General features: G+C 42.5%; 1 protein-coding gene across 1 annotated transcript in view; it reads left to right on the top strand.

The window, feature by feature from the left end:
• Nucleotides 1–13838, top strand: part of CMYA5 (cardiomyopathy associated 5) — a 92585-nt gene continuing 78747 nt past the window's right edge. The window contains exon 1 of the mRNA XM_045197852.2: nucleotides 1–270. Coding sequence (XP_045053787.2) covers nucleotides 122–270 — 149 coding nt within the window. The 5' untranslated portion in view covers nucleotides 1–121. The remainder of the gene's footprint in view (nucleotides 271–13838) is intronic.

The following is a 13838-nucleotide window of genomic DNA, read 5'->3' as shown; positions in this document are numbered from 1 at the left end:
GCCCGCCCGCCCCCCGGCCGGGAACTCGAGCCGTGGCGCCGGGGCCAGGGGCGCAGTCCGAGGGAGAACACCAGGCGCGGCGCGGGCGGCTCCGGCTCCGCTCTGGCCCGGGAAAGGCGCGATGGCGACCAGCGGCAGCAACCACGCCGCCGAGAGCTCTCTCGGCTCCGACGGGGACGAGGAGGCGACTCCAGCGCTGGAGACCGAGGAGGAGTCAGAGGGCGAGGAGGACGAGTCGGCCTCGGAGTCGGAGGAGGAGCCGGACGCCAGGTAGCAAGCGCGCCTGCCGGACTCGCGGCCCGGCCGGGGCAGGTGCTTCGCCCCGCAGCTCCACAGCCTTTGTTTTTCTGTTCTCGAGTTCATTCCCTCTAGCTATGAACTTTCTTTCTGGGGGCGCTGCCTGGGTTAAGAACTTAAAGGTGAAGGTGCCTGCTGTCAACTGGAGTGACAGGCCCGCCTGCAGCAGCAGCGAAGTTCATCCCTCCCGCCCCCGCTCCTCCTTCATTACCCGCTCCCCCATCCCAGCCCAGCTCCTTGCGTCTTGCTGCTCTTGTTTGTTTATTCCCGGGAATTTGCTTGGGGTCCTGTTGAACTGCAGAATGTGCAGAAACTCTGACTTCGGCCCAAGGTATAGGGACACCTTGAAAGCCTGAGCTACAGAGGGGGCCTGAGTGGGGGGTGAAGGTGGCAGAGGCTGCTCTGGAATCTTCAAATGACTGGAGGTCTCTTGGTTGGCTAGTTCTTGGCTAGGTTGCTACAAGGGGACTTCATTTTGGTACAAAGGCCCATAAACTCTGGAGAAAAGAAGCATGAGTTTCAGTAACCCTTGTTCTAAAAATCCTGCCTTTTTTTTTTTTTTCATGGTCCCAAATATCAACATTTCAGTGAATGTAAATGCAGTTAGGTAATACTTATAAAAATATGGTTTTCCCTCCATTTGAATCTTCCTCTTGCCTCCCTTCATGGAGGCCCTAAAGTGAGATTAGGAGGAATTGTCTCCTCTCTATTTAGATTGGTTTCTACTTTTCCTGTTCTCTTTGGTATGGGTTTTGTTTTGTTGTTTTTGTTGTGAGTATTTTGTTTTGTTTTGTTTTGTCTGAGAGTGATGTCCCTTCCCATTTCTAGTAATATCAATAGAAAGGCCTCCTTTGTAGGTGACAGATGTGTGTGCAGCGTTTCAGAATGCGCATCTTACCCAAAGTTAAGAGTGCTGCCCAAACAAAGCCAACAGAGCTGAAGTTCAAGTAGCCCTAGAGTGTCATTGATTAGGATGAACAGTCAGTCAGGTAAGTCTGGAATATTGGTCACATATTTACCAGTCAACTACCAAGTGGGAAGCAGGCACAGTCCCTGTCCTCAAGGGCTTTATGTAAAAAGTTTGAGAGCAACATAGGGGTACGACACTTTGTACTGAGTGAGTGAGAGGGTGAGGGAGGACAGAGGGCTCTGGGGGAGGACAGAGGGCGCTGTGGAAGGTCGGAAGAGAGTGTGTGCATCTGTGATTGCCTCGAGAAGGGGGCAGGACCTGGGCGTCTTACAGAATGGGCAGCAGATGCAGAAAGGAAAAGCAGAAGAGAAAGCACCTGTGGGAAATGGAACAAGGAAGAGAGATATTGATTGAGAAGGGGAAATCAGTCAATCCCAGACTTTATAACCTTTTTCTCTTAATGGTGTCTGGGATCCTCCTGTCCTTGCCCAACCTTAATTACCCACCATTCTCCCCTCCCACCTGCCTACCTCGAGAATCTGAAAACTCTTAACTAAAATGTGAGCAGCTGACAGTGATTCAAAGCCCCACTTTGGAGTTGCATTGCCCTTTGACAAAGGTCAAAATCTTTAGGTAAAGGTGTGATTTATCTGCAAGCAAACAGCCTGCTCTGACTACAGATGGTAAGGTGGACACCAGGGCAAGGGCCAGAATGAGTAGAGTGGAGGGAATCTTGAGGACATAGGCAGGTGGCGATGGAGGCCTTGAAAAACATCACATTTTTTTAAAATTTTGGATTTGATGACATTGGTAATGAGAAATCAGTAAACTGAATGGGATTTAGAAGATCAGACTGGTTTTATTGGAAAATGAGACTGAGAAGCATGTTGGAAAGCTGGGCTCCAGAGGGCTCAGATCAGAGACCCAGTGAGAGAGAAAGAAAGGAGATGTGTAGGGATTGAGCCACGGTGAGGTAAGGGGAACAGGGGTGAGAGCTGTAGCTAGAGAGGTAGGGGGCTGTCAGTGGGGAGGGACTTCTAGCAGAACCGGGAGACCCCGAATTTCTCCTACCTCAAAGTGTTGTCAGAAATCAAGCCATTTTGTTGTGTGAGATTTCACACACACAAGTTCTCTTTTTTTCTGAGACTAGAGAGGAGAACTTGGCATATTCTCTAATCTATAGGAGATAAGAACGATGTCCTCTTGGCTCTCCCAACAAAGTTTTGATGGGCCTTAAGAAGGCCCATTTACCCTGTGCCGGTCTCGGTGCTGTGCTTACAAATGTTTTCTCGTTTTAAACACTTTCAGCACACTATGAGCTGATTGTCTGGTGACAGACGAGGAAAATGAGGTTTTATGTAATTTACTGAGGGTAAGACAAGTAAATGTAAGAACCTAGGTGTGAGCCTGAGTCTGTTTACTCTAAGCTACTTCGAGACTTTCACTGCCTCCTTCCTTACTGTAGGGAAACTAGAATGACTCTGACTAATTTCTACATTGAAAGATTATTGGAGGAAAAGGAAAGACTTTATCTCTTTGAATACTAGTGGGAGTTTTTTCCCCTACTAACTTATCTATACTAATATTATTATATTATCTATACTATCTATACTATTATCTATACTATTATTATCTATACTAATATTATACTAATTTATCTATAGCCACCTTTCTGAATCAAGGGGAAAATACCCCTTTAATTGTAAAAGTGCTTTTCTAGTGTAGGAAAGCTCACCATTACACATGCCAGTACTTACATTAAATCAGAGAAAGAGCTGTCTGGTGTATCATTCAATGATATGAATATGATCCATGTCAGGAAGAGCTCTGAATGTGAATTCTGTTAACCATTCATTCTCTCATTGGCACAGTCCCTGTCCTCTGTGAGCCCCAATTTTCCCATCTGTGAAATGGTAGTAATATTACGAATTCATAAGACTGTCATAGGATTAAATAAACCGTGAATGTGTATAAGCATGCTTGGCCTTTAGTAGGTTCCCAATAAATTTTAGTTTCTTATATCCGTTTAGATGAATCATTGGCAGCAAAGTTTTTCTTTCTGCCCACCATTCATCAGTGAAGGGAGAGGGATGGTCTCAGCTTTCAATACACATAATGATCCTAACTCCACTTTGGCTTTCCTGTATTCATTCATTCACTAAACATTCATGGAATGCCTACTAATTGCAACGAACCATGCAAGGTGCCAGGGATACAAAAATTACTAAGAATCAATTACTGTCCTCAAAGTGCTCACATTCTAGGGGAAGAAACAGACAAATATAATTATGTCGTTAACTTTTACAAGATTTGAGGAAGAAAGGTCTTACGTGAAGCACCTCCAGGTCCGGAGGAAGTGCGGGGACCCATCCTGCCTGGAACGGTTGGGGAGGCTTCATCGGGGGCCTTCGGAGCAGGGTCTTCCATCGTGGTGAGCTGCCCCGAGGGCTCCCAGTCTCTGGATATCAGAAAATAGATTTGAGTTGTTCAAACGTCATACAAAAGTTGTATATGAAAAGCAGCTCTGTTAAAACTCAGTGATTTTAGAGCTGGGCGAGGCTTTAGAAACATTTTTTCCCAACTAATTCTTTCATAGACTCAGAAACTGAGTGTCCGGGGACATTTGTTCAAAGTCACACAACTAATCAGTGGTGGAATTAGGACCAGATCCATGTGTCTGGATTCCAGTCGAATGCTTGTTAGTTACTTCATTCAACAACTATTTATTGAACTCCTACTGTGTGCCTGGCACTTTCCAGGCACAAAGGAGACTGCAGTGAACAAAATGAACAAAGTTCATGCCCTCCTTGGAGTGACTTTCCCGTTCGGGGAGACAGACAAACATGTAACACGTCAGGTGGCCCTGAGTGCGAGGAGGACGAATACTGGAGGACAAGGGTTGTGCTGTCACGGATAAGGTGGTGAGGAAAGCCTCTCCTGTGAGGTGGCAGTTGAGTAGAGACTGAAGGAATGAATGTCCTAGGCAAAGGAAGAGCTGGGGCAAGGGCCCTGAGGCGGGAATATATGTGGCTTGTTTGAGGAACACAAGGAAGTCAGGTTGCTGGAGCAGAGTAAAGAAAGGGGAGAGTAGTGGGAGATGAGTCCAGGAAGTAGTTGGGTTGCAGATCGTGTAGGACTTTGTAGGCCGTGGTGAGGACTTCAAATTCTATTTTGAGTAAAACAGGACGCTGTCTTCTGTCTACCTCACCTCTCAGAGTTTAAAACACTAAACAAAACATGGTGACTGCAGTATTCCCTCAGATAGTGAGTGCTGTGCAGCCATACAGTTATTCAACTAATATTTATTGAATACCTACTATGTGCCAAACACTGTGCGAAATGTTTCAACTCATGATCTTCTTTATGGAAGGGCATGTAAATAGCCAATCACTGGGTTTTTTGGTTTTTTTCTGACTGTGGATTAATGAAGTGTGACTCTTTGAGTATTTCCCATAGATCACTTAGCAATTTTTCTGTATTTTGTTTTGGATCATTTTCTGTTGGTCAATTTTAATTTCTCTATTTAAGCACGGAGGTTTTTTGCCATAGCAGTACTCAAAACTTAAAAATTACTTTCAATTGCAGCTTTGTCAGTGCTTGTAAAAAATAAGTCTGTTTAAGCTGATAGAACTAAAATTATTAGGAGCATTTTTAACTAATCATTGTAGGAAACCTTTTGGAAGGGGAAGAGAGTTGTAAATGGTTTTCGTTATCAGCACAGAGCACTCTGTTTCCATGTATCTATTTATGTGTCTCCTCCGGCTGTGCTTACCTAGGTGTTTTGACAAGTGTGTTATTTGAGCCAGCCCTCTTTTAAGGTCAGTAGAAAGAGCTGAGATGGGAGGGGTGACTGCCCAGGATGCCAGAGACTGAGGGAGGAGAGGATAAAGCAGAGGCACTTGTAGCCAGAAATTGAAGAGCTATTTAAGTGTTGGCTGCATGGGTATTACATGCCCTTGGTAAGACATTGACTCAATGTAGGGGAATACAGTAAGAGTTGGAGTTATTTTTTCCTTTAAAACAGCAGACCTGCTAAAGTGTAGAAGATATTGACTGACAACATTTTGAAAAAAAAATGTCTTATATTCCTTGGATATTCTGAATGTAGGCTTAATGAATGCCTTGGCTCAATTCAGACAAGATAACCAAATTCCTCTTTCTTCCAAAACTTAAAGAGAATCAGGTACAAGAGACTGGATGTGGTTTGTACTTGATATAGTAAATCTTTGGTTTATTCCAGCATTATTTAATAGAAATAGGATGTCACCACATTAAAAAAAAATAAAGGATAAGAACCACATTTTCATATCAATAGATACAGAGAAAACATTTGATGAAATCCAGCACCCATTTATTTAAAAAACTCAGCAAAGTGGAAATAGAAGAAACTTACCTAAACATAATAAAGGCCATATATGACAAATCCATTGCCAGCATCTTAGTCAATGGGCAAAAAATACAAGACCCCTTAAGATAGGGAACAAGACCTCTCTTATTCAACATAGTGCTGGAAATCCTAGCCACAGCAATCAGACAAGAAGCAGAAGCATCCAAATTGGAAAGGAAGAAGTAAAACTGTCATTAGTTACAGATAACATAATACTGTACATAGAGAACCCTAAAGATTCCACCAAGAAGCTACTAGAACTGATAAATGAATTCAGGCAAGTAGCAGGTTACAAAATTAATATACAGAAATCAGTTGCATTTTTATATGCCAATAATGAGCAATCTGAAAGAGAAAACTAAGTAATCCCATTTATAATTGCTTCAAAAGGAATAAAATACCTAAGAATAAATTTAACTAAGAATGTACTCAGAAAATTATGAGGTAAGAAATTAAAGAAGGTACAAGTAAGTGGAATCATATACTGTTTTCATGAATAGGAAGTATTAACATCAGTAAAATTTCCATACTACCCAAAGCAACCTAGAGATTCAACACAATTCCTATCAAGATACCAATGACATATTTCACAGAACTGGAACAAATTATTCCAAAGATTTATATGGAACTACAAAAGACTGAATAGTAGCAGCATCCTTGAGAAAGAAAAACAAAGTTGGAGGAATCATGCTACCTAATATCAAACTATATCAAACTATAGGGCCATAGTAATCAAACAGCATAGTACTGGCATCAAAACAGACACATAGGTCAATGGGACAGAACAGAGAGCCCACAAATAAAACCATGCCTCTATAGTCAATTAATATTTGACAAAGGAGGAAAGCACATACAATGGGCTAAAGATAGTTTATTCAATAAATGGTGTTGGGAAAATTAGATACATGTGGAAAAATTAAACGAGGCCACCTTTTCTTGCCACACAGAAGAATAAGTTCAAATTGGATTAAAGACTTAAATGTTAGACTTGAAAGCATAAAAATCCTAAAAGAAAACATAGGCAGTAAAATCTCAGACATTACTCGTAGCAGTATTTTTTCTGATGTATTTCTTCACAAAAGGAAACAAAAGAAAAAATAAATAGCTGGGATTCTATCAAACAAAACACTTTTTGCACAGCAAAGGGAACCATCAACAAACTAAAAAGTGAGCCCACATATTCGCTAATACATCTAATAAGGGATTAATATCCAAAACTGTTAAAACTCATCACCAAAAAAATCCAATTGAAAAATGGGCAAAGGACCTGAATAGACATTTCTCCAAAGAGGACATACAGAGGGCCAAATAGACATGTGAAAAGATGCTCAGTGTCACTAATCATCAGAGAAATGCAAATTAAAACCACAATGAGATATCACCTCACATCTGTCAGAAGGGCTATCATCAAATCAACAAATAACAAGTGCTGGCGAGGATGTGGAGAATGGGGAATGCTTTTGCACGGTTGGTGGGAATGCAGATTGGTGCAGCCACTGGGGAAAGCAGTATGGAGTTACTTCAAAGAAGTGAAAATGCAACTGCCTTATGACACAGTGATTCCACTTCTGGGAATTTATCTGAAGAAAACTTAAAACACTGATTTGAAAGAATATATGCACTTCTATGTTTATTGCAGCATTATTTACAATAGCCAAGATTTGGAAGCAGCCCAAGTGTCCATAGGTAGAGGAGTGTATAAAACAACTGTGTACATTTACCCAATGGGCCACTACTCGGCCATTAAAAAAAGAAAATTTTACTGTTTGCAACAGCATGGACAGACATGGAGAACATTACGCTAAGTGAAATAAGCCAGTCAGAGAAAGCCAAATACCATATGATTTCACTCATATGTGAAATGTACTAATGAACTAAATGAACAAAATGAACTAATAAGCAAAATAGAGACAGACTCACAGATAAAGAGCAGGCTGACAGCTCTCTGGTGAGGGTTTGAGGGATGGAGCAAAAAAGGGAAAGAACTCAGGGACATCAGTGTGGTGATTGCAGGGGGAGGGGCATGGGTGGAGGTGGGAGAGGGTAAAACGGGGATAAATCATCATAGAAAAAATACAATTGAAAAGTATTTAAAAATATATATGTGAGCCATATTTGTAATTTTAGATTTTCTAATAGCCACATAAAAAGTAAAAAAAGAGGTAAAGTTGATTTTAATATTTTACTTAACCCAATATCCAAAGTATTATCATTTCAATACGTAATCAACATAAAAACTATTCATGGGTTATTTTATATTTTTTGTGCTAAGTGTTTGAAGTTGGATGTGTGTTTTACATTTATAGCACATCTGCATTTCCCCCATGTAGCTACATTTCAAGTAAGTACTCAGTAGCCACATGTGGCTAGTGGCTACCGTATTGGACAATGTAATCCTGATGAATAGTAGAAATTCATTAGCTTCATTAGAACCCAAAGAACCACTCCATTGATGATGAGTTCTATGTGCTATGTCTGGTGCTCCGCACCAGGGACATAAAGGTGATTGGACGATACAGTTACTTCTCTCAAGGAGGGCGCAGTCAGGAGAGGAGAAGCAATTGACTCCAACATAATGCCATAGGTACTACACTAATGATATTAACTAAGGAATAAGGAAAGGACAGGTATTCTTCTTAAAATGAGCTTTAGGTTTTATAGAGGTGGTACTGTAGCTGGGCACAGTATATGCTTAGATTTTTTCAAGTCCTGGTTCCAGCTCTTGTGCTACTTATTGTTGCACTAAGCTAGCTAGCTTTCTTTCTTTCTTTCTTTCTTTCTTTCAGATTTTACTTATTTATTTTTAGACAAAGGGAAAGGGAGGAAGAAAGAGAGGGAGAGAAACATCAATGTGTGGTTGCCTCTTGTCCACCCTCTACTGGGGACCTAGCCCTCAACCCAGGCCTGTGCCCTGAGTGGGAATCGAACCAGCAACCCTTTGGTTCGTAGGTAAGCACTCCGTCCACTGAGCCACACCAGCCAGGGCCTGCACTAAGCTTTCTTTTTCTCATCCAGAATTATTTAGTATTTCCAGGACTAAGAGTATTTGGAGGATGAATTAATGAATGGATGAATAAATGAGCAAATGAATGAACAAGTAGATGTTAAGTCATCTCTAGTCTTGCAAGAAGCACATTTAGTTGGGATGTTGAACCTGTTAGATTAGGTAGAATTTTGTTGGTTGTTGACCACTTGTTTACCAGGGATTGACAATGTCTCAGGGACTCTGGAAACACAGTAGCTTGGAGGGAACAGTGATAAGAACTGAGGGATTGTTCAATTAGGGTGTCCACAGTCACCATTCCCACCTTCTGTGAGTGTCAGAAAGGCTCCCCTGGACGGATGCTTGAGCCAGACCGCAGATAGAAGGGTAAGAGCAGGCTTTGCTTTTTGCCCAGAGAAAAGTCCTCTATTAGGCAGCTGGGGTGTGTGCTGAGCTCCAAAATTTCACATCATAATCTGATAAAGTCCAAGATATGTGGGAAGATTAGTTGATGCTGCTGTCTAACAACTCTGAATGCTCAAAGCCGTCTCTTAGAGCCGTTTTCTTAGTTTGGGTATGCTTCTCTAAAAGAAAATTTACATGCTAACCAGGAACCTACATTCACTACAGATTTCCTTTTAAGGGCTGATTTCACCAGGGCACTTGAAATTGTTGATTTGTAAATGAAGTTAATTTTCTGTGTTGAGTTTGTTAAATTAACATTTGTTAAGTGGAGCGTGGGGTACCCGATGGTGACCCTCTGTTTGTCAGTGACCACAAGAGAAATCCAAACAGAAAAGTTTATTGCTCAAAAGTGGCGGAGTAAGTATCAGCGTGGCTTGGGGAGGCACACTGGGAGGCCACGCAGAGTGCAGGCAGACAGACTGACAGGACCTGGGGCGCATGCCTTTATTAGGGTTCATGCATGGAGTGCTTTGGGGTTTCCAGGCCAAGTCTGGACAGGTCAGTCGAACCCAAATGAGCAGGGTTTCAGTAAGCTTCACGGGGGGTTGTGTACCTAAGGGACACACAAGTAGAAGGTCCTGGAAGGTGGTGTCGGGTGACTGTTGATCACAAGACTGAGAGAGAAGTCATACGGGGAACTTACATTGCCTGTGGCTCTGCCTGTCGTCTCGGGCATGCACTTGCGTGAGGGGCCTAGTGCCAGTTTAGGACCCCCACAAGCCACTTGGCTGAACAAAATGGATGCAGAGCCAGCTTAGGTAAACTCGTGACACCTCCAATTTCCAAAATGCATCCTCTGTAAGAAAAGAGGTTCATTCATTCACAAATATTTATCGAGGGCTTACTGTTTGTGAAGCAGTGTAAATGTGGAGTGAGTAAATACAACAGAATTTCTAATCTTTACAGCGTTTGGGGCGACATTAAACAAATATCACAAGTAATTAGTAGGTGAAACAAAGGCACTGGTGAAATAAACGGGCCGGGGAAGCTGAGGTAGGGGCCTACTGGACCCTGGCCCTTCACGCACCAGTCCCTGAAGTCTCCTTGTTCATACCTCCCCCCGGGAGTTTTCTGTCAGTCTCCAGGTCTGTCCTGTTAGCACTTCTCTGTTCACCTACAGCAAAAAGGTTTCACTGTCTCGTGACCCGAGTCTGGGAGGACAGCCTAGGTGCTGACAATGCTTATCTTAGAAGGAATGTTATCATCATATCCCTGACTAGCTTACGTTTCTGACCAGCGAACAGAGACACAGAGAAGGGATGGGAAGCCAACAGTTACTCAAGGAAGAGCTACTTTCTTTCAAACACTCTCACTTGTTATTATGAGTAATTTTCACAATGGCTCTGTCATAGTCATGGTTTTCATCTCCGTTTTTTGGGAGACAGATGGAGGCATGGCAATGTTGAGCACGTTAGCTGAAGTCGGACAGCCAGTAAGGACGCCGGTCTAATGGCAGGTGTGTGCGTGTGCTGTGTGCATACACGTCTGGTCTTCATTAGCCAATTCCTTTGTTTTATTTGAGTATAAATTTAATTTAAAAGTAATTTTTTTCTATTCTAATTTTAAAAGCAAAGCATAGAAGACCCAGAAAATCTACAAAGCAGCTAATCCTGACCAGCAGTTAGCTATATTAAGTTTCCAAATGTGTAATAGGAAGAGCAGATCTTATATTTAAAAATAGATATTAGGCAACCCAGTGTGATTAATTTTCATAAGATCAAACATAGCAACACCAAAATAGCTTCTCTTCATCCAAATGCTCTTTCGGATAATATGATAACTGTTCAATAGGTATTTACCATGATATCTATAAAATTAAGATTCTGTGTTTATTAGACACAAATTGTACTGGATTAAGCATGGTGCACTTTGAAATTTTCCTATCTAGTTTTTTTTTTTTTTTCAAGAGAGAATGAGGAGCAGAGGGTGAGACAATGGTCTTTGTCTCTTAGAGTTTTGATATCACCAAGAAGAGCTTCAGGCAGTCACCTCTTCATCCAGCACCATTTTGGGCATAAACTAGACTCCAATGCAAAACACCTGATAAGACTGAAAAGACCTAGATTACATTCTGGCCCTGCCACTTACTGACTGTGTGTCTTGGGGCAAAATACTTGACCTTTCTGCGTCTCTATGACAGCTTTCAAGGCTCTACCTGACCTACTTATCTCTCAGCTCAGCTCATACCATTTTGCTGTGTTCACTACATTCCAGCCATTCTTGGTTCTTTCTGAGTCTCCAACATGCTAAGCCTGTTCCCTGTATTCAGGTCTTTGCACTTACTGTTTTCTCTCCCTGGAGCTCTTCTTCCCCAAACCCACTCTTTAGGTTTCAGAGTAAATGTTGCCAGTCCAAAATCCGTGAGCCCAACACTTTAAAAGGCCAAAACTCAAAACAGTGAGAGTTTGGAGTAAGGAAAGGTTTATGGATTGGGAAGGTGCCAAAGATGAGAGACCTAGTGGTTTCTCAAATCCATCTGAAGGAAGTACAGAGTTCAGGCTCTCAAAGGAAAGGAAAGGGACTGGTTGTTTTGTAAAACCTCAAGCCCAAGCAGAATTCCTCTAATGATTAGCATGTCTAAAGGAGCTATCAGCCTGAAGGCCTTGGGAATGATGCAGGCTTGAAGATGATGGAGTCAGAGACACTGAGCATTTCGCTCTGTCACGTCATTCTTAAAGCGGCTTTCCTCACCCACCCTGCCTAAGGGGCTCTGTTCACATCTATCTCTATCATATTATTTCCTATTTCCCATTGCTCTTCAAAGCACCTATCACTATCTGAAATAGTATCTTGTTAAAATTTATTCTTGTCACCACTAGAGAGGAAGCTCCATGAGAGCAGGGGCCTTGCTTCTCTTTTCTGCTGCATATCCAGCAGCTAGAACACAGTGTCCTGCACACAGTAGGTGCTTAAGAAATGGTTGTTAGATGAATTAGTGGTTGAGTCTCACCACAAAACATTTCATCTCAGGATCTCAGGTTTTCTTCTATCAGATCTGCACCACTCATATCCTCACACTCTTACGAAATCATCTCGTTCTTAGATGCCGAAACAAGGGCAAGGAGAATGAGAACTGAAAAGTGGTCTTTGAATTTGGCAAAATGCAACTCAGTATAGAAAGAGTAATGACATAGAAATGCAAACTTCTTTTAGAAGTTTAGTAGTTTTGTTAGTGGTGAAACGGTACCAGGTGTTACCAGTGATTGGATCTTGGTTTAGCAAGCTCAGTACTTGAGTTCTGGCTAAGAAAGAATTCAGAGGCAACACTGAAATACAAACAAAAGTTTATTTAAAGATACAGAGGTAGAAATGGGCCATGGTAAATGAGCCAGCTGGGCTGCATGGGCTCAGGAAACAAGTTACAGAGGCAAAAGAAAAGCTTAGGGAAAAGAAAGCAAAGAGATACACCTAAAGAAAGGGGAGAGAGAGAGACAGAGACAGAGAGAGAACGAGAACACAAGCAGTGGGTCCTTCGTCCTGAGGGTTTTTATCCCCTCTTTAAAGGTAAGGATCTTAGGAGAGGTCCCAGGGGAGGATCTGCATAGAATATTAATCAGCTTTCCAGGTGTGTCCTTTCGAGGTTGTGGTCTCTACTGTTTGGTTGGCACCAGAGCAGGGGGTCATTAGTCATCAGAGCTGGTCCTGATGTCAGCCATGGCATCGACCCACCTGGCTTTTGTGGCCCTGGAGCTGAAACACAGTTGAGGCCTAGATGTTATCTCTAATTTGACCAAAACTCTGTTTCTGTGGTCAACAGACCCGAGGCTTTGTTCCTCAGATGATTTGATACAGGTCAGAACCTTGTATGGGAGTCATATGAGGCTATTCTCTGGCTTTCTTGTTCCTCCTCTAAAGGGAGCTAGCAACGTGCCAGGGGATGAAAGGTCGGGGCAGGGTCTGAACTGCATGACTAGTGATGTGTGAGGAGAGGAAAGGTCACCCCTGGGTGAGGTCCCACCTTACAATTCTTTGTTGCCAGGCCCCTGGGGCTTTCAGCCCTGGAGACATTCCACACCTGACCTGTTGTTCCTGTTCTGCTCCCGCCTGTCTGCTTCCTACAGTTTACACCTATCAGCCCCTGTTTTAGATTGGATTCCCTTTCAAACAAGTCTCTTCACGTACATTATCTAAGATACTCTCCTGGAAGAAGAGGGTATCAGAAAGGGGAAAGTAGGAGTTTAGAAGAGGAGGGAGGGAAAACAGAGGCAGACAGTCATACTTTGTGCCCAGTCTGTGCTCAGAGGGGTAAGCCAAGGGTGTTACCCCGGAAACTGCAGAAAACTACCTTCTCCAGACTTTTGGCCACAGATCACTGATAACTCTGGGATGGAGTGTTAATCTTATTTTCCTGACCCAAAGTTAGCACTGGTGATGTATGAACTCAACTTGCATGATAGTCAAATGTGTAGTTAAATCAGGTGACAGAATTAGGACTCCTAGTTCATTTACATGCTTGACCCTTTTGAAGAAAACCCTAGCGGAGTCCCTAGATACCAACCTTGGTTGGCAAGGAGATGCAGGGTTATGCAACCTCTGTGGCTACAGGGCCAAGGCAGAGAGAGGGCTGCTGGCATCAGAGACTCAGGGCCTTATCCGAATAACTTGCAGGAGTCAGTGGCCTACTTTATCTTAAAGGAAAATAACAAGAAATGGCAACCATTTCCCAGTATTCTTTCTATTTCTTTCTGCTCCAGTTCCTACCTGTTGAAGTTTCTACTTGTGAATTCCATAAGTTCTCTTGGATTGAATTTGCATAGTTTCAGAGTTTGGAATCATGAATTCAGAAACCGAGCACT

This window comes from Desmodus rotundus, chromosome 1, assembly GCF_022682495.2.
Source record: "Desmodus rotundus isolate HL8 chromosome 1, HLdesRot8A.1, whole genome shotgun sequence".
Taxonomy (NCBI): Eukaryota; Metazoa; Chordata; class Mammalia; order Chiroptera; family Phyllostomidae; genus Desmodus; species Desmodus rotundus.
Note: the sequence above shows the minus strand (reverse complement) of the source record. Positions and strands in the feature narration are given on the sequence as shown.